The following is a 22,363-nucleotide window of genomic DNA, read 5'->3' on the forward strand; positions in this document are numbered from 1 at the left end:
TGTGTTCCCTCTCTCGCTGTATCTCTCTCTGTCAAATAAATAAAATCTTTAAAAAAAAAAAAACTTTAAACATTCCTTGTAAGAAGTTACAAATTCAGCTTAGGAAACCTATGTCCCAGAAAAGTCAAATGATGATAAGCTTTCCTCAAACAGAAATTTCCAATTATTATATATTCCAAATTACAGAAGAAAGAACTTACCCACAAACTCCCAGTATTTTTTATAATCAGCAGGAAATTTTCGTAAATGCAACTGATAGAATTTCTCTTTGTTTGGAGAGCTGATCCACTCCTGTGCCACCTATATACAGCAAAAAAGTGTATTAAGAAAGCAAAAACATTCTGGAAAGCCAATTCTAAACAGCAAAATTTCCCAAAACAAGCAACAAGTAAAGTCTGGAACCTAAAACCTCAAGTGGCAGAACATGAAAAATTAACTTGTGACTTCTGGTTTCCAGTTTGACATAAACTTAGAAGTCACCACTTCATCCTAATGAGTAAAAAGCAAGCTGAAAAATCAACAACCCTTCCCATAACCAGAAGTGACAGGAGCACAAAGCTCAGTGCCAGGAGAGGAAACCCTGAACTGGGACTGATGAGCTGCTTGAGGCTCATGTGGACAGCTCTGAGTGACAATAACTCTAGGGGGACACAGTCATAAGGGGGCACCCCTCCACTTTGTTGAGTTCTACCTCTAAGGAGCCGTTCTAGGCCCTCACAGCGAGTACTGGAGAAAATCCCTTCGTGCTTCTAGCACAAGGAGGAGGAAAGAAACCATTTTGAAATATATCAGAACATTCTCATCGTAACAAGGCTTGATCTTGGAGAAATTCCTATATTAGCAGAGTTAAACTATTTGAGGGAAAAGAAATAACCAACTGAGCCCATTCTGGCCATCCTGTCCCACCTAAGGAGGTGGAGGGAACTGAGAAACATGTACGGTTCACAGTCTAGGGGCCAAACCTCACCAAAAGACTGAGAAACTACCACAGGATTACAGAACAATCCCCCTCCTCCACAACTTACCATCATATTACTAAAAGCCTACTTACTGCTGGCTGTTCCTTTCACCTACATCATGTCCACCTTACAACAAAAATTATAAGGCATACTCAAAGGCCAAAAACAGTCTGAAGAGACTGAATAAGCATCAGAATCAGAGGCAGATATGGCAGGAATGTTGGAATTACCAGAACAGGAATTTTGTGTATTTTTTTTTTTTTTTAAGATTTTATTTATTTGACAGAAAGAGAGACAGCAAGAGAGGGAACACAAGCAGGGGAAAGTGGGAGAGGGAGAAGCAGGCTTCCTGCTGAGCAGGAAGCCCGACGCGGGGCTCGATCCCAGGACCCTGGGATCATGACCTGAGCGGAAGGTAGACGCTTAACAACTGAGCCACCCAGGCACCTCCTGACCAGGAAATTTTTTAAAAACTATAATTAATACACTAAGAATTTAATGGAAAAAACAGAGCACACAAGAGATGATAATGGGGGCGCCTGGGTGGCTCAGTTGATTAAGCATCCAACTCTTGATTTTGGCTCAGGTCATGATCTCATGGTTGTGAGATCAAGTCCTGCCTTGGGCTCCTCGCTGGCCATGGAGCTTGCTTAAGATTCTCTCTCTCCCTCTCCCTCACTCTATTTAAAAAAAAATTAGATGATAATGTAAATTCTAAGAATCAAAAAGAAATGCTAGAGATCAGAAACACTGGCAGAAATGAAGGATGATGCTCTGGTGGGTTCATCAGTAGACTGGACATGGCTGAGGAAAGAACTGCTGAGCTTGAGGATCTGGCAACAGAAACTACCAAAGCTGAAAGGCAAGGAGAACAAAGACTGGGGGAAAAGAACAGAATATCCAAGAACTGTGGGCCAAGTGCCAAAGACCCAACACACATGCAATGGGACAACTGGGAGCAGGAGCAAAACAGAAGCAAGATTTGAAGCAATCATGCCTGAGAGTTTCCCCAAATTAATGTCTGACACCAAGTCACAGATCCAGGAAGCTCAGAGGACATCAAGCAGAATAAATGCCAAAAACTATACACAGGCATATCATATCCATACTTCAGAAATCTGAAATAGCGAAGATAAAAAAGTTGTGAAAAAAGTCAGTGGAGAAAAACATCTTACCTACAGAGGAGAAAAGATAAGAATTACACCTAACTTCTCAGAAACCATGCAAGCAGGAAGAAAGTGGAGTGAAATATTTAAACGTTAAGAGAAAAAAACCCACCAACCTAAAATTCTGAACCCTACAATTCTCCAAAGTGAAGGAGAAATAAAGGCTTTCTCAAAGAAAAATTGATGGTATTTGTCACCATTAAATCTATCTTGCAAGAAATGCTGAAAAAGATCTTAAGAGAGAAGGAAAATCATATTGGTCAGAAATCCGGATCTACAGAAACAAAGAGCATCAGAAAATGAGTAAGTGAATGTAAAATTAAAACCTTTATGTTTCTTTTTCTTAACTGATCTAATAGTTTATTCAAAATAATAGCAATGATATACTCATTCATGTATGTTTATGTGTGTGTGTGTATATATATATATATATATATATGTATATATATATATATATATATATATATATACATGTCTATGTTTATACATAAGTGAAACGAACACCAATAATGATACAAGGGATGGGAGGGAAGAATTAGTAATATTTTGTTATTATGATGTACTCATAGTACCCATGAAGTGTTATCTGAAAGTGGACTAAAATTAGTTGTAAATATGTACTGTAAGCTCTAGGACAACCACTAAAAAAAAGAAAAGAATAATTGATATGCTAAGGAGAAAGAGAAAATGGAATCATATAAAATGCTCAGTTAAAACTACAATGGCAGAGAGGCATGTGGGTGGCTCAGTTGGTTAAGTGCCTGACTCTTGATTTTGGCTCAGGTGATGATCTCAGGATTGTGACTGAGCCCTGCTTTGGGCTGGGCATGGCACCTGCTTAAGATTCTCTCTCTCCCCCTCTGCCCCTTCCCACCCCTGCTCATGTGCGTGCTCTCTCTCTTAAAAAAGAAAAAAAAAAAAACAAAAAACCCACAATGGCAGAAAAAGCATGGAAGACAAAAATAGGAACAAAGAACAAGGGCAACAAATAGAAAACTGTAACAAATACAGTAGAAATTAATCCACTTATATCAATAGTCACCTCAAATGTCAATGATCTAAATACACCAAATAAAAGATCGTCAGAGTGAATCAGAAAATAAGACCCAACTATATGCTGTCTACAAGAAACTTTAAATGTAAAGACACATTAAGGATTAAAGTAAAGGGATGGAGGGGGACCTGGGTGGCACAGTAAGTTAAGCATCTGACTCTTGGTTTCAGCTCAGGTCGTGACCTCGGGGTTGTGAGATCGAGCCCCACGTCAGGCTCAGCACAGAGTGTGCTTAAGACTCTCTCCCTCTGCCCCTCCCCCACCCCGCCCCGGACTCTCTCTCAAATCAATCAATCTTTAAAAAAAAAAAAAAAAAAAGTAAAGGGATGGAGAAAGATAACCATGCTAACACTAATAGGAAGAAAGGAAACAGTATCACACAAGGCAATTTACATGTATTTCTTGACACCCGTGCACCTGCTAGTAGATGCCATTTCCAGTTGAAGAAACTAAGAATATTCAAATGACATGCCCAAAGCAATACAGCTAGTAACTGGGCAGACAGGATTTAAAAAAAAAACTTATCATCTACATTTTCTAACAAACAATAGAAGGAACAATTTAAAAAAGAAAGAAAGAGAGAGAGAGAGAGAGACAGAAAGGCAGGGTGGGAAGGAGGGAAAGAAAGAGGTAGTAGCTATATTAATTTCCAACAGAGCAGACCTCAAGGCAAGGAAAGTTACCAGGGATGAAGAGGGGTATCACTGAGGGACAAATAAATCACTACTCCAAGATACATGGGTCAATACTCTAAGATGACACAATAAGCCTTCATATATATGTGCCTAACAACAGAGAATCAAAATAAGTGAGGCAAAAACTGATGGAACTGCAAGAAAAAAATAAATTAATCTAATATTTTAACACTCCTCTATCAGAAATGGACAGATCTAACAGGCAGAAAATTAGGAAAGACACAGCTGAACTCAAAAGCACCATCAACCAACCAGATATAAATGACATCTATAGACTACTCCATAACAGTAGCAGATCACACATTCTTTTCAAGCTCACATGGCGAAACAGACCACATCTGAGGCCATAAACCACACCTTAACAAATTCAAAGGACAGAAATCATACACTGTCTGTTCCAGACTATAACAGGAAAAGCCCAACATATCTGGAGATTAAACACATTGCCAAAGGAGAAATCTCAAGAGAAATTTAAAAAATATACTGAACTAACTGAAAATGAAAAATACAACTTCTGAAAATGTGTGAGATGTAGCAAATGCAGTGCTTAGAGGGAAGTTTATCCACACTGAATGCATAAAAAGAAGAAAGATCTAAAATCAGTAATCTAAGCTTCCACCTTAGGAAACTAGAAAAGAAGAGCAAATTAAATCTAAAGCAAGCATAAAAAGAAAAATAATAAAAGAGCAGAAATCAATGAAATTGAAAACAGGAATCAGTAAGAAAAATCAATGAAACCAAAAGCTGGGTCTTTGAAAAGATCATAAAATTGATGAGCCTCTAGCTCATGAAGCCTAAGAAAAAAAAGACACAGATTTCTAGTATCAGAAATGAAAGAGGAGACATCACTATAGATCCCACAGACATGAAAAAGATAACAAAGGTTATGAACAACCCTATGACCACAGATTTGATAACCTAGGTAAAATGGACCTATTCCTAGAAAGAAATAATCGCCAAAATTCACACAAGAAATAGATAACATGAATAGGCCAACATCTATTAAAGAAATTCAATCAGTAAACAAAAGGAACCTTCTGAAACAAAACACCCAGGCCAGCTGAATTCACTGGTGAATTCTACCAAATTTTTGAGGAAGAAATTATACCAATTCTCTATGATTTCTTCCAGAATACAGAAGCAGAAGAGTACTTCCTAACTCATTCTATGAGGCCAACACTACCCTAATACTAAAACCAGACAGACATTACAGGAAAAGAAAACTATAGCTCAGTATCTCCAACATAAAAGTAAAAAGCCCCACCAAAACATTAGCAAATGGAATCCAACAATGTATAAAAAGAATTACACATCACGAGGGTTAACCAACCAAGACTCCCCAGCATTTATGGAGTGGAGCATGAGAATTATTTGCTAATGAGGTCAGACTCTGGTCCAACACAGCTACAATCAGTTTGTATCACCCACTTCCATGTCCAGAGTGCCCCACAATGTGGCAGGTCTGAAGAATCACCTTCAAAGATGCATACTATGTTCATAACCTCATTCAAGATTGCCAAAACCTGGAAACAACCCAAATGTTCATCAACTGTGACTGGAAAAACAAATACAGCATTAACCATACAATGAAATATTATCTGAGAATAAAAAGCCATGAACAACATGGATGACCCTCAATATCATGCTAAGTAAAAGGAACCAGATGCAAAAGACCAAATATTTTATCATTCTATTTATAGGATATATCCAGAAACAGCAAGTCTGCAGAGTCAGAAGGTAGATTCGTGTCTGCCTGAGGCTGGCTGCAGAATGGGGAGTGACTGAAAATGGGCTCAAGGGCTAGTTTTAGTGCTACTGGAAATGTCTAAAAACTGGATTATGGTGATGGTTATAAAACTCTGTAAATTTACTAAAAATTCATCTGCATACTTTAAAAGGGTGAATTTCAGAGTATATAAATTCTACTTCAATAAAGCTATTAAATTGCATCCTAGTAGGTACAACAAAGAGTGAGAAAGAAAAGGACCGATCAATAAAATCTCAAACCTGCTTATCTTAGATAGAGACCAGGGTATCTGCCTGAGAGTGCCCAGAAGGTCCCAGATAGTTCCCATCCTGGAGAGAGGACAGACTTTTAGTTTGAAATTATTTGGACTTATATTAATTTCTAAAGCAACCTTAGGAACCAGAACTAAAGAGGATCTCTGATCGTCAAGCTATAGTGGCCTCCTATTATAGGCCAAACTTATTGAGAGATCACAGAGAAATTCAAAAAGTACTAATGAATATACTCAATATATACTATATATTCACTGGTTTGTACATTTGATGAAGTTACATTTTTATCTGTTTCATAACCTTTTTGGACTTGGAAAGTTTAAACATCATGAATGGCATGTGCTAATATTTTCACACTAAATGAAATAACAGTTAAATGTACAAATAAGTGAATGTTTGTGGTCCATCAAAGAAATCACCTAGGTTCAGAGAACAAATAATCATGCATGTAGTTAGAAAATAAGCTCCCTGAGTAGAACATTTACAATGCACTGAACAGAAACTAACATTCATTGGCTCTTCAAATTATTACAGGACAGTGGAAATGCTGTAATATCGTACAATGCACTGTAACTACAAAAACATACCATGTTCCTGTTCTTTACACTGGGAGGAGGGGGACATGTCCAGTCAGGCCCTGTCGTCAGAGGATATACCAGTCTTCTTTTTTCCCAATAGAGAATGGGATTATTCTACAAAACTGTATGTTTCTAAAAATTTGATAATTTTTCAGATCAAATATTCTATTACATTTTGACAAAAATATTACCACTATATACATTTTCTTTGATTATAATGGGACAGTTAAGATAATTCTCTTGATTTAAAAAAACTACATTATTAAAATAACAGCTATTTCACTGTGGAAAAGGAGTTTTTACAAGGGTGGTTCCCAGTAACCAATGTTGCTCTTGCCTTACAACAAGACAGAACCAAATACAAAACCTACAGAGCAACTGCCACTCATATGTCCTATCTTCCCTTTCTTCACAAAGTCAAAGGCGAAACCCACTGACTTTTGTTCTGAATCCCTCTTGTCCTCCTTAAGACTCAAATTTCTGAAGTTACCCATTTTCTTAACATCAATTTCTTCCTGCCCATTGCCCCTTCCCATCAGCATACACCTTGACTTACCTCTTGGAAAACAAAAAAACCCACCCAAACCATGTGGAGACAAGGGGGTAATAGAGGAACTTTGTGCTTTGTCCTCAATTTTGCTGTGAATCTGAAACTGCTTTATAAGGTTTCTTAATGAAAGGGGGAAAAAAGCACCACTAGCAAACAAAACGAATCCTTCTTTAACTCCCAAATCACCATCCAACTACTGCCCATATTTTTCTGCTCCCCTTCTTTTTTCAAAACAGTCCTGCTATTCACATCTTTTATACCTGGCTTCTGTCCTAACCACTCCACCAAAATTTCTCATCCAGGTAGCATACCCCACTTTCAAAGATTACTTTCCTTGCTCTCTTTTTGCCTCCTTGCTTTTGATTTCAGGTAAACAGTAAATCAGAATTCAAGATCTACTCCCATCAACAGTCTATGCAAGGCCTCTCTTATTCGATTTTTCCTTTTACCCCAGATGCCCACTCCCACAACTTCCACCTTCCACACCCACCCTGTTTCTGGTACTAGTTATCACTAAAAAAATCCAGTGCAGTGCGTGTATACCCAAAGGACACTGTGGTATAAATCCGCTTACTTTTTTTCAATCAATACTTAAGAGTCTGTTGCTACTGATTGCAGTTGGAACTGTTGTTACTTCATTCATCCATCCTAACTGGTTCTAATTCCATAAACAATCCTGTAAATAACATCCTGAGACGCACAGATCCCCGTGGATGGACAAGTGTGTGCTCTGGTTAGTACACACCAGTGTGAGACTAAGCAGTCAGAGCGATCACAAACTTTGGCTCACCACTCTGTTATTTTAATGTCCTTTTCTTTGTTTGAGCAGCACTTCATATAGTTATTCACCATTTAGTCTTCCTTCGGTGGACTGCTAGTTTTATTTTTTGTCCATCTCCTATTGATTTCCCTGTATTTTTGTTGGTTTACAAAAGCTCTTTGTATATCCTAGTTGTCTCTTGTCACTTCTGGAATATTTTAACTCTTCTTCCTATCTGTTAACTACGAATATGGGGTCCTTCACTGAAAAATTCTTAACTATTACAGAGTAAAATCCAAATTTTTCATTTTAGGGTTAATGCTTCTTGGGTTTTTAGGACTTTAGTCACCTAAATTGACATGTGTTTTCTGATATTGTTTATTCTATCTTATGTAATTCTACCTTTCAAATATATGTGTTAATTGAAGATAATGTGCTGTAAGATAGTAATGTAGGCTAATTTTTCTCTGCTGGAGTAGGCCAATTTTCCCCCTACTATCGAACAGTCTCTCCTTTCCCTGCTGACCTGTGGTGGCCTATCAGTCTTACCCTAGGTTGTCATACATGCAGGGAAGAGTTAGGTCTCAGGAGCCAAAGGGTCTTTGTTCCATTTCAGTGAGTTGTCTGCCCTTTCCCCGTGCCCCTCTTATCTATTTCTATGCTTCGAAATATGTCTTTATATTGAACGAGTGTCCCCTCTCCCCATTACGCTGACTCTTTTTCAAAATGACTATTATAAAGTATGTTATTCTTCCACACAAATTTTAAAATGCTTATAAAGCTCTTCCAAAAAATCCTGCTGAGGGGCACCTGGGTGGCTCAGTCGGTTAAGCATCTGCCTTCACCTCAGGTCATGATCCCGGGATCCTAGGATCGAGCCCCCAGTTGGGCTCACTGCTCAGTGGGGAGTCTGTTTCTCCCACTCCTTCTGTCCCTCCCCCTGGCTTGTGGTCGGTCTGTCTCTAATAAATAAATAAAAATCTTTTGAAAAAAATCCTGCTGGAATTTTAACTCAAACTACATCAAATGTATAGATTCAGAAAGAAGTCACATTTTTACAATGTTAAATTGTCTCATCCATGAATATGGCACCTTTCTTCATTTATTCACTCCTCCTTAATGGCCTTTAAAACAGAGTTAAGTCTCTTAATTATTCTCCATAAATACCTGATGCATTTGCTGTTAGGCTAACTCTTAACACGTTTGCAGTTTGGGTTTTGTTATAACTGATACTTCTTTTATATATTCTAGTTAGTTTTACAGCTATAAAAGAACTTTTTTTTTTTTTTGGCACATCAATCTTGTACCCAACTACTGATTCTATTGGGGTTTCTATGTAGATAGTGATACCATCTGCAAATGATCAGAATTATGACTCTTCCAATTATTCACTGCTGTTTTCCTCGCCTTCATGAACTGTATTACGGAATATTAGCTGTAGTGCCTGTCATCATCCACAACAACCGCTCTGTCAACTGCTGCTTTCTCTATTTTGAGATTACACTATTGCATCCATGCATGCTCACAGTCGACTGTATGTTCTTGGGTCACTGTTCCTTTTATGAGTATCTACTGTCTTTGTGTTTCTGAATTATTTTCACATTCAATTTTGTTTGATAATAAAACTGCAATTCTGCTCTCTTTTGGTCATGTTATTCTGTTACTCTTTTCCATCCTTTCATCATAAACTTTTCTGGCTCTTTTTATGTGAACCTCTGGCAGACAGTATTACTACTGGAACCTGCCTCTTTAGTACGTTCTAAAGGTCTTGCTGCAACTGTTAAGAAGGTGTACATGTGCTTAGTTATATTCCCTTGGCACACTAAGAACCCTTTCAACCCAAACTCTTAAATCCTTCCCTATTTCTGGGAAATTTTCAGTTTTATCACCCTAGCTCATTTTTTCCCTCCTGAGATCCTTATTACACATAGAATAATACTTGTGCCCAACCTTGTGCCTTTTCTATTTCCCACTTCCATCCTTTCCTGATTCCTCAGGTTGTGTATATTTAATATTTGTGCCACTTAGTGAGTTCTTGATTTCAACTATTCTCTCTTTCATCCACACTATCTTCTGTGTGTTGTTATGGTTTCTCCCTCCTGCTTCATGCTTCATGTTCTCTCCTCTATCTCTGAAAATATTTAACAGGCTAAATCTTCTTCTGTCTGCTCCACTACTTTTGCTTTATCCTTCTATATTTTCCAGGTTGCTACTTTTCTCTTATAGTGACTACACTCCAAGGAGATTCATCTCCCCTTCTTGAATTCATACTCCCCACAGATTCTAGGCATATCAGCTGGAAAGGTATGGGTGGTGGGTGGGGGTGGGGGTGGGAGAGACACAAGGGGCTAAATCCTAGCACCACTCTAGCTTTTGTGCCTCTGCTAATGAATGGGGTAGGGAGTAATGGGGGGGGGGGAGGGGAGAGACATACCTCAGGAAATGAGCATGAAGTATTATAATCTGCAAATCTACCCCAGCACTTATGTTTTTCAAACTCTAACTCCCTTGGTTATAATAACCTAGCCCTAGGGACAAGAACTCTCAAGAACCAAGGAATTCAAAGACTAACTGTGAGCCATGCCTCACATGGGCTGGGCTACAGAACCACCCTAATGCTGCCTAACTACTTTTGGCTGACATGAGCTAGCTGCATCTTTTCTGCCCTGTACTACACGGTAACATCAGAGCAGTGTTCTAGCCCAGGGCGATGAGAGGAAGGAAAAAGGGCAAACTAAAAAAATCCACTCTAATTTCCATCTGTAGCAGTTCTTCTAATCTGGTCTGTCATTTCCTTTCCACCCTGAGACCCAAATCACGTCCTACTGTCCCAAGGCTTTCTCACAATATATATTCGTCTGACACATTCAACTATACCTCTCTGGCTTCTGTGATGTCACTTCCAGAAGAGACTGCCATTAGCCCAAACTCATGTGATGCCCAGTAAACAGCATCACCGCCTAACCAGATGCTTAAGCCAAAAGCCTCAGAATCATCCTCTCTTCCCCTTAATTCCCACATCCATTCCATCAATACATCTCCAAAACTTACCCACAGTGCATTCACTTTTACTTCCAGAGCTGCCACCCAAATTAAATTACCATCATCTTTCTCCCAGGCTACTGCAACGGCCCCTTGACACATCTATTGCATCTATACTTGCCTTTCCAGATTATTCTCCATGGAGCAACCAAGAATGATATGTAAAAAATTGCAATCTACTGCATATTACTACTCCCCAGCCTAACACCAACCAACTAAACATCTTCCAACACTTTCTCACTAAACTGAGGATGAAACCCAACCCACAGTTTCCAGGGCCGTACACCACCTGGCTCTTGACTATTTCTCCAGTCTTATTACATTTCCCTTTCCCCCTCAGTTCCTTCACTCCAGACACACCAGCCTAATCTCTCTGCTCATACATGCGCAGTTAGTTCCTATCTCAAAGCATCATGTTCCTGACACTCCCCTCTACCCTGCACAAAATGCTCTTCTTCTGGCTCCCAGCCAGGTCTCAAGAGCAGCTTCCCATCACTTATCTTATCAGCCTGTTTTGCTTCCTTCGCAGAACAAATTACAATCTGAGATTAGCTAAAGAAATGAAGGAATTTCCCTGCAGGGGATTTAGGTACTGATAATCAAAGTTAGTACCCAAGAAGAGCACTTACTTCCTACCTACTCCCTGTCCATACAACCTAAAATGAGATGGTGACAGGAGAGGACTGCAGACAAGGACAGCAAATATAAATGTTAAGATTAAAGAGCAGGGGCACCTGGATGGCTCAGTTGGTGAAGCGTCTGCCTTCGGCTCAGATCATGATCTCAGGGTCCTGGGATCAAGCTCCACATCAGGCTCCCTGCTCAGCGGGGAGTCTGCTTCTCCCTCTGCCCCTCATCCTGCTCGCGCTCTCACTCTCTCACATAAATAAAATTATTAAAAAAAAAAAGATAAAAGAGCATTCGCCACAATGGCCCATTTAAAAAAGGGGAACCTGCCAAAATGGCACACATTTATCTAATACTTTTATGTGTTAAATGCAAGGATTAAAAAATAAATATATCTTTTATCAGGCACATCAGTATATAAAAGACTCATATTGCCAGAAGTTGAATTTGCTCCCATTTGTCTTTTGCACCAAAGGATAATTTACATGTCATTACATTTCACCTGCAGTAAGGTGTATTAACTAGATATGCTTTATGTCCTAAATAAGAGACCAACCAAATTTTTGTAAATAGAGTCTACACCCACTATAGCATTCTATTGACAAACATTATGAAGTCAAATTACATCAGAATGAGAGTGATGAGCCTCGATGAGGGTTGATGCTATAGCCTGTGGCTCATTAGAATAAAAATTAGAAGTAATCAAGGCATCTTAATACCACCACTAATAACTGTTGGCCTGAAGAAACAAGAAATGCGAAAACAATGTTGTTTAAGCTGTATGGTTAAAAAAAGAGACAGAAAATTTCAAATAAAAATGAGAGATTGAGGAGCGCCTGGATGGCTCATCGTTAAGCGTCTGCCTTTGGCTCAGGTCATGATCCCAGGGTCCTGGGATCCAGCCCCGCATCGGGCTCCCTGCTCTGCAGGAAGCCTGCTTCTCCCTCTCCCACTCCCCCTGCTTGTGTTCCCTCTCTTGCGGTGTCTCTGTCAAATAAATAAATAAATAAAATCTTTAAAAAAACAGAGAGATTGAACACAGGCATTTCCCCTTTCACTCCTCTTGAAACCCCACCAAAACACCAAAGCAATTTTTAAAAACAGATTAGTTCATTAGGACAAAGAACAGAAGACACATGTATCAAAATGTTGGGGGGGCGCCTGGGTGGCTCAGTTGGTTAAGTGACTGCCTTCGGCTCAGGTCATGATCCTGGAGTCCCGGGATCGAGTCCCACATCGGGCTCCCTGCTCGGCAGGGAGTCTGCTTCTCCCTCTGACCCTCCCCCTCTCATGCTCTCTGTCTCCCATTCTCTCTCTCAGATAAATAAATAAAAAATCTTAAAAGTAAAAAAAAAAAAAAATGTTGGAAGCAGGGAAAGCAGCTGGATGAATGGTAGCTAACTCAGCAAGTCCAAGAAGCTGAACTGCAACCTATTAGCAATCTGATGCAGACCTCTAATCTGGAAGGAGGGCTGGAGAGAGACAGCCCCTCTCTGCAACCCACAAAATACTGCAGAGATTTTGTCTGTGGAGAGGGTAAAAAAAACAGTCTTCAGCCTTGGGGACAGCAGTGGGGAAAGCAGGCACGGTGGAGACACGGCACTGACAAAGAGGGAAATTAGGCAAATGTTTATACACTGAATGTTGGGACCCTTCCCTGTCCCCCACCCTCATCCCACGGTCAGCTGCCCGTCAGGCCTACCCTTTCGAGGCAAAATATCTGAAGATTCTTCTTTGGGGAATCTGACCTCACTTAAGAGAGAAAAAAGACTATAAAGATACTGACTTATAAGGGTGGGAATGGGGCTTTACAACAAAACGCCAATGGTTAACTAGCCTACCCTTTCACTCAGAGCTTCTTTTTAATCTTATATACGACAAAATACAGATTTGGAACTACACCGAAGCATACAATTTTCACATAAAGAATGAAACTAATGCTGGGTTTCACCATGTTATGGTGTCCTTCAGATCACATTTAACTTCCCCACAGTGCAATAAAAAGGATCATTTTAGCAAAGCAGGAGCTTCAGGTATCCTAAGCATCTCTTTTAACCTGTCACTATTTAAATTCATCCCTTTTTTATAGCGTTTTTACAAACTGAGATGTATTTCATACAATATAAAATTCACTATTTTAAAGTGTACCCTCCCTTTCAGTGGTTTTTAGTATATTCACTGTTTTGTGGAGCTATCACCATTATTTAATTCCAGAACACCTGCATCATCTCAAAATAAACCCTATACCTATTGGGAGTGTCCTTTCCTCCTCCACCCCTGGTAACCCATAATCTACTTTCCGTCTTTATGGATTTACCTATTCTAGACATTTCATATAAATGGAATGATACGATATATGGCCTTCCGTACCTGACTTCTTTCACTTATCAAAATATTTTCTTTTTTTTTTTTTTTTAAAGATTTTATTTATTTATTTGACAGAGAGAGAGATAGCGAGAGCAGGAACACAAGCAGGGGGAGTGGGAGAGGGAGAAGCAGGCTCCCTGCCGAGCAGGGAGCCCGATGTGGGACTCGATCCCAGGACCCTGGGACCATGACCTGAGCCGAAGGCAGACACTTAACAACTGAGCCACCCAGGTGCCCCAAAATATTTTCTTTTTAATTAAGTGTACCTGACATATAATATTAGTTTCAGGTATTAGCATAATAGTAACAATAACAATACATATTATATAATAATATTACATTATTACATATAATTTTTCAAGGTTCATCAATGAACATGTAAAAGTAGCAGATAATGGCTTATTCCTTTTTACAACTGAATATTTCATTGTATGGACATTAATACATTTTGTCCATTCTTCAGCTAGTGGATCTCTGGGTTGTTTCCCCTTTTTGGTTACGATGAATAATGCTCCTATCTGCTTTTCAGTATCCTGTTCTTAATTGTGAGTAGATCACCCAAAATCATCAGCTATCTGAAGAAAAGAGTTAATATAAAAGGTCTGTATACACTAAAACGAACAGGCAAAAAGCAATTGGGGAAACAGGAACTATGCAAAGAGAACTTTTTAACTGACTTTAAAATTATCGTTAACAAACTTCAGACAATAAAAAGATGCCATGGGGTGCCTGGGTTGTTCAGTCATTAAGCGTCTGCCATCAGGTCATGATGCCAGGGTCCTGGGATCGAGCCCTGTATCGGGCTCCCTACTCCTTGGGAAGCCTGCTTCTCCCTCTCCCACTCACCCTGCTTGTGTTCCCTCTCTCACTGTGTCTCTCTCTATCAGATAAATAAATAAAATCTTAAAAAAAATAAAAAATAAATTAAAAAAATGCCACGCTCATGAAAAGAAGAATAGGATCCTATAAAATGGAATCCTCAGAGAACAAGAGTCCCATGAAACTAAAAGTATGCTAAAAAAAAAAAAAAAAAAAAAAATCAATAGGTGAGAAGTCCTCTGATAAAGTAGAAAAAAAAAAGTGAGATGGAAAGTAGAAAAAGTGAGAAAATTTAAGAAATTTTAAGACATGCAAGGTTTCAAAATGTTATCATCCACACATCCTTTTTTCAGGAAGCTAGAAGGCTGTGCTTTGCTAAAATGATGGAATAACCAAGAAAGATAACTAGGGGCACAAGAGACAGGGATGCAACACAGGAAAGAAAGAAATGCAAGCCCCGGGATGAGGATGGTGAGTACTTCAGGATAACCATCATAAACCAAGAATACGAAACTTATAGATTACTTCATATACCTGATCATGAGAGATTTAAACATCCAAAAGAGTCTGAAGCTAATTTAGTTGTAAGTATATAGAAAATTAAATGAGACAATAAATCCAGAGAAAACCAAGAGTTGGGAAGGAAAGGAAAAGCAGTTACAGCATACTACATGACTTAGCTGTGGATACAAAGTCAAAACAACAAAACACTGACCTAAAAATCATAAAATAACTCTGTAATGAGGATGAGGGAACAGGAAAGGTTATGTGAGAATGTAGGGATGGAAGAAACGGTACTTCCTATAGCAACAGAAGATGCCCAAAACTGAAAAGTTAAGAAGTCACAAGAGTGACATGTTACTTAGAAATATGGAAGTAGCTATCAAAAGGATCCATTAAGAATAAAAAAATGGTTACTGAGAGGGTGAGGGGTGCATGCCATTTTTTACAAAAGTATTTGACTATTTCAAACTTTGTGTATGTATAGGGTGCCTGGGTGGCTCAGTCAGTTAAGTGTCTGCTTTCAGCTCAGGTCATGATCTCGGAGTGCTGGGATAGAGCCCCATGTCAGGCTTCATGCTCAGTGGGGAGCCTGCTTCTCCCTCTCCCTCAGCCACCCCCTCCACTAGCTCGTGTTCTCTCTCAAATAATAAAAAATAAAACATAAAAAATAAACTCTGTGTATGAGGACGCCTGGGTGGCTCAGTTGGTCAGGCGTCTGCCCTCGGCTCAGGGCATGATCCCAGGGTCCTGTGATCGAGTCCCGCGTCAGGCTCCTTGCTCAGCGGGGAGCCTGCTTCTCCCTCTGCCTGCCTCTCCCCCTGCCTGTGCGCTGTCTCTCTGACAAATAAAATCTTAAAAAAAAAAAATTTAAAAACAAAAAAAACAACTCTGGGTACATGTATAAATGGAACTTGTGCCTATTCTGTTTTGAAAAGACTAGAGCTACAAAAATGTCCTGAAAGGATCTTATAGAGGAATATAGGATTACCTCTTAATCCAGGGAAAAATATATAAAAAACATGTCTGTCCTAAATTTAAGGGCCGTGAATGGCTTCTCAGCAAATTAGTGCTTTCCAGCAAGAATGAAGATTAAAAAGTAAGCTTCAAAATGAGTAAAATTTATTCTCCCCAGCTTACTTAACTACATACACTGCTCACTGAGCTAAGAATTCTTCTATGGGAAGAAAATAATTCTCCTAATACTAAATCAGGATTTCACTTTGCTGTTATGGAGGTATTAAAGATCCTTTGTCAATTAGTTGTTTCTAATGCTTTTGAAATACTAGTAAAATAAATCTTAAAACAATGGCTAAAATTGGGGGCATAAATTGATATAAAAGTATATTTTAAGGATGCTTTGATTCAAGCTTTATAACAAATATTCACAATTTACTTGATGATCTTATCTAGCACACTTGCCCCTTCGTATGATACATTTCCTTTTCCTTCAACACACTAAGCTTGATCCCACCTACTTGTATCTGCTCTCACCCTGTCTGGAATATACTTCCCATGGTGGATTCCTTCTGGTCCCAGTGTAAATACTTTCGCTTGCAGAGACTGTCAAACCTTTTTGTCAGAAGTGCCCTATGCCCTTTGTGCTAGATCACACTAGCATCCTTCCCCTGATCTGAAACGATCACATCCAGAAGGCAGAGGCCATGTTCTGCCAGTCTGCCATGTTCACCACTTTACCCCCCAGGCCTATAATGAAACTTGCCACATATCAGCCACCCAAATATCTTGCAGGTGAATGAATACACAAATATTTACTTCAGTGTTCTTGGTTTTGTTTTTAAGAAACTCAGGCTGTTACATACTCGTGTTTTGTTTTTTTTTTTAAGTAACTTGAAAAAGTAAAAATCTAACTTCTGACCCCTAACCTGCTTTGAGAATACCAAAAACATCTTTCAAAATTATGCAGTTGGATGCTTACACTTAAAAGTATTGGCTGTTTTTCTGAGGTTCAAATTTAACTGGGAATCTTGTATTTTATTTGGCAATCCTAGTCAGGGGGAGTAAGGAAGAGAGAAGAACCAGAATGGGATGTGTTGAGGTAGGGGAGACAGTTAAAGGGAGAGAGCAACAGCTAGGATGAGTAAGAAACTGGAAAGACAGATTATTATATAAAGAGAAATTCAGGATTTACTGCTTTGTGTTGTTCAATGTAATTTACCCCATGCCACCTCCTCAAGAAAACTATAAAAAGGTCTATATTACTTTAAGAATAAATGCAGAAGGGAGACCATCTCCTGATAAGTCTTCCCTTACCTCTGTATCAAAAAACACTCCTGTGCTCCCTCTGGACTTGGTTCATTAGCACTCTGAATTGTGTCGGGAGGCCCCAGAAGGGCAGAGGTTGAGAAAGTGCTTCCTCTCTATCACCAGCACCTAGAACAGCGTCTGGCACAAATGCCCATTCAACACGTAATCTAAAAGCTACATCTAAATCAAAACTAGGTCAGTTATTTTAACTGTACTCTAATCACTACGGAAATAAGAAAAGAAGCAACTTCAAAGTCTCAGCAGGTATACAACTAAAATATACTTACTGTTTCAAAAGTATTCAATATCATCAAAGGGAAAAAAACATTAAAATAATCTCCACAATCTTGAAATTTGACAGGCACAGGTCTTGAGATGGACTGACAAAGGCTTGCTGGGGGCCCGCACTGATCAAAGTTCACAAACATTTCGTATTTCCATTTTAAGACCTCTTTGACAAAGGTGTCAGAGATGGACTGCGATGACAAGACAATGTGGACTGGAGAGGAAGCTGAGAAGGATTTGCTTTCACCAAACGTTAGTTTGTAACTTTGCCTGATGGAATTACTTGGAGTCTGAGGGTGAAGAACATTGCACAAACTCTTCACTTCACCCACTGGCTTTGGAGACAACACAGAGGCTGGCTGTGGGACTTTCAAAACAGCCTGTGCCCCATTTGACTTATTTTTTAGAGCTGGTGGAAGTGCAGAGGCACTTTCCAAAGACTTGGAAAGATTAGCAATTCGTGAAGTACTACTTGAGCTAAAAATCTTAGCAGTGGAAGGTCTCGAAGGCTTGGATGCAGAAAGGGGCAAGCCAGGTTTACGAAATACATCTTCATCTGCTGCTTTAGCTTCACAGTGTTTTGAGCAGTAGTCACCCTGGTTTTTCGGGGTTTCAACACAATCTTTGTACTTACATTTTGTGCTACTCCAAGATTCCAACTGAGGCCGACTTACAGAATCTTCTTCCACCTGAGCTGTATCTTTGCCATGAACTACTTCAATGAGTTTCTCATTACCATTCTCCATCTGTGAACACAAATCCATATCTTCAGGATCGTGCTGTGTTAGAAATATATTCTCATCTTCTGTATCACTGTTGGATTCAGGCTCTCCGTCTTTCAAAACTGTCAATTCTAAATGATGTACTGTTGGGTCACCACCTCCTAAGGGGTCTGCTGAAGCAGAGACAATGATTTCCTTTGTTGGTATTCTTCCATTCAACACAACAGAAGCAGACTGGTTCAAAAGACAAGCATCACTGGTCACCTGAGACACATATTTTGTTTTCATGGGTTCTGGTTCTGAAGACACACATTTTATTAATTGTTTCCCAGTGTTGTTAGCAACCTCCTCAGTTCCTCCTTTGTAACTATGATCTGAACCATCTGATTCTGGGACAAGTATGTCAGAATTCTGTGCTGGACAAAGCCCTGCTCTTGTAGCATCTTTATTTTCATAATCCAAAAGTCCTTGTCTATTTTGTTGTGATTTGGGTCTCACCTGCCTTCGCAACTGAAGATCTTGACTTGTCAGCAGTTTCTTATTGTTTCTGACAGAGAGAGTCTGAGGAGAAATTAACTTAGTCTTTTTGCTAGTATCAACCACTCCAACACTTTGACCATGGTGGCGTAACTGAACTACATACTCTAGAGATCCCTGAGACAAATCAAATGCCTTACGAGGAGCCTTCTTCAGACCAAGTTTCTCAACTGCTGAAGTTGGTTCAGGGCACTGGCGAAATTTCTTTGGTGGAACTATAGCAGGAGTTGTCCTACAACTTATATAATTTGAACTTTTATTCTGCCCTTTCTTGGTATCTGAATGTGTTTTCTTAGGAGTTTTAGGAAGTGGGACTCTTCTAATGGGTTTGGAATAAGTACGAAGCTTTGGAGAAGACTTCTTCAGTGAAACCGTAGTGTCTTTGTCTCTCTGAACACTTGAACTGGGACTCGCTGTCCTTAGGTCCATACTTTTAAAATCATTTTCAGTCAGACCTCTCTCATTAAGAATATCAGGCTCGTTCTCGTTTCTATCAGAAGGTGAAGGCCTTAGAGGACCTTCAGCCATAGGTTTTTCAAATCGTTTTCTCTTACGTTTTTTTACTTCAATTTCACAAAATTCCCCAACAGAAATACTACTCTGTGGTTCTGTGTGTTTTTCAATGCCCTCTGCTACCTTCTTAATAACCTCTTCAGATACATAATCTGTCTCATAACCCCAATCATTCGTGGTATCAGCTATGCCAGCTGAACAAGAATTTTTTTCATTCTCTTGAACTGAATTCTTCTCTGCTTCCTGATCTTGCCAAGCTGAAAACATCTCACATGGACTTTCAAACTCAAAAAACTGAGAATCTGATTCTTCCAACTGCAAAACGGGCTTTGTCTCCTCTTCCTTTATTAACTTCTTTTCCACATTCGGACTAGCTATTGAAGTATGCTGCTCCAGGCATTCTTTCTTGATGCCTATTTTATCTTGTTTAATGTGTTTCTCAAAACCCAGAATTCCTTCATCATCATCATCATCAGAATCTGAAATAATAATAATCTGGCCCCGACAGGCTTCCCCAGTATTATTCTGGTCAGCCGGGAAACATCTTCTGTCATCTTTCACTCTTCTTTGTAGCTGGGATGAACTTTTTTGAGTTGAATCTGATGGGAACTTAATAACGCTGGCTTGAGCTATTAAAGATAACTTGTGGAGGTCTTGGTCTATCTGAGAATCTGTTAAGGTGTCAGACTGAGGACTGAGGCCAGGAGCCTGTTCTCTCAAGTGAGAAGACATCTGACTGGTATTCTTGCTAATTTCCTTATCTTTTGATTCAAGAACAGTCACAGGATCTTTGAAGGGAGACATTTTCTTCACGAAAGTGTTGGTCACTTCTGTAAACGAGACCAAATCTTTATCATCAATGTGACATTCCTGCATTTGATACCTGTTTTCATAGGAAGAGCAAATATCTAACTCTTCACTCTTCAGTTGTTTCTTTTTCAGCAATGAACTGTTTTGAGATTTTTGTTCCCCATTTTTATCATCCAGAATGCCGAGAGGGTCTAAAGAGAGATTGTGCATGAAGCCATCCCCTTTCTGACCTCCTGAATCTTTCCTTGAATAGAAACAGTCAATGTTAGACACAGTTAGGTTTTCCTCTAAATTACCAGTATTATTGATCAAAGTACTTTTCCTGTGTTGCTTCTTTATTACATGTGATGACTTAGCACAAATTTCATTTTTATGTGCCTTAGTTTTTGATTTTGAGGTTTTGCCAAGAGCATCATCCTTGAAAGAGAAATCCTCATTTGATGTGCACGACTTCTCCAGAGAATCAGTGCTAGAGTCGGTCAACAAATGTGTTGACATTATTATTCCTCTGTCACATCCCCTTTCTGGACCATTCCTTGAAGTACAATTCTGCAGTACATTTCTTGAAGTACAATTCTCTTTCACAGACTTCTGCTTCCCTGTACTTATTTTAACTTGATCTTGAGCTCTTTCAGTGAAAAGGTTTTTACTACTCTTCTTTATGCATGACTCGGCTGAGAGATGATCTTCTAGTTTCCAATCTTTTATATAATTTTGCTCATTATCCTCTTCTGTCGTGTTACTTGCTTTAATCAATATATTCTCTTGTATTTGATATGCCTCAGCTTTCATTGGTTCTTTAGAAAATGTTGGGCTGGAGTTTTCCAGACAGTGCAGATCTTTATTGGACTTCCTCTCTATTTGTTCACTTTCTTCTTTACTGTAAGATGCCGGAGAGCTTTTACCTGCAGGACTCAGATCCACGAAAGTGTTACATTGAGGTACTTTGACTTTTATGTTTCTGATAATTTGCTTTAAACAAGTTTGTAACTCATGGGTTTCCTGAGTACTCAACTGCCAACCTAGAGACAAATTTCCACGCAGAAATAAATTGAGTTTATCCCAGAATCGCTTACATAAAGTTTGCTGCCCAAGCTGATAACCTTCTTTAAGGAGACTTCTAATCAGCTGCACACAAGCCAGTTGTACAGAATTTGATGGCATTGAATGCAATGACAGAGATGATATCATTGCTGTTCCTTTGGAGCAATTTCCAGATGACTTCTCAGAACTCCGTGCAAATGCAGTGGTAGGTAGCTTGGCACATTTTACAACGGCTTCTACCCATTGCTGGGAACTAACCCACAGCAAATGCAGACATTTTTTATTTCTATGCAGCTCAATCACGGACACCAAAATCAGAAGAAAAAATTCAGTAACTTTGTCACACATGGCATCTGTTTGGTTGAGGACATCTTTGACTTCCGAGTGCAGATGATGAATAACCTCTACTATATAAGCCACACCCAAATCCTTAAGATCCATGAGGGACTGAACAAAAGGGATGAACCACAGAAAGGTGCTGTTATGAACACGCATGTCTTGACCAATATCTGACTGAAGCACACTGGCTAATGTTTCCATCTCTTCATACATGTTAGGACAATAATCGGGGCAAATGGCTGATCTCCACCCTGAATCCTAAAATGAAAGAAATACTGACATTAGATAAGCAAACAGAATTCATGATGGATTTAATGCATAGCTATTAAACGATGTATCACTTAGTTTTCCTATTTTGGTTCACATATACGCCCCAAAAATGGAAAACATAGGTCAATGTCGAGGTCAAGGATTCATGAGTACACCTCGTCTTCTTTCCATTAGCAGGTTTCGATTCCAGTCATGTCACTTATCTCCCTCATCCTATAACCTTTCCACCCTTCCTGACTGCCCTTAATCTTCCAAAGTGTGCACCTTGTAGTGAGAGTCCATTTTCCCCATGTACATCTGTTCAATCAGAAACCCCTTATGCAGCAGTGGATTCAGAATAGCTATGTATCATAACATCAGTAATTCAACTAATTATGTACAATATCGCCTACACAATATAAAGGCAATACAGGGTCATCTGAATTCTCAACATGTTTT

The 22,363-nt window shown here is 39.3% G+C and overlaps 1 protein-coding gene across 8 annotated transcripts in view; it reads right to left on the reverse strand.

The window, feature by feature from the left end:
* The window catches only part of SETX (senataxin), an 87,422-nt gene that overhangs the window by 41,446 nt on the left and 23,613 nt on the right, over positions 1-22,363 (reverse strand). For all 8 annotated transcript variants that reach the window (XR_010407728.1, XR_010407729.1, XM_045883409.3 and 5 more), the window contains 2 exons: positions 17,693-21,913; positions 201-300 (listed from right to left, as the gene is read on the reverse strand). Coding sequence is in view for 6 of the 8 variants with exons in the window: in XM_045883409.3 (XP_045739365.1) it covers positions 201-300; positions 17,693-21,913 (4,321 nt within the window). In the remaining 2 variants the exon portion in view is untranslated. The remainder of the gene's footprint in view (positions 1-200; positions 301-17,692; positions 21,914-22,363) is intronic.

The sequence above is a fragment of the Mirounga angustirostris genome, unplaced genomic scaffold, assembly GCF_029215605.1.
Source record: "Mirounga angustirostris isolate CCGP_5_RB_7025 unplaced genomic scaffold, mMirAng1.0.hap1 SCAF_15, whole genome shotgun sequence".
NCBI classification, from domain to species: Eukaryota; Metazoa; Chordata; class Mammalia; order Carnivora; family Phocidae; genus Mirounga; species Mirounga angustirostris.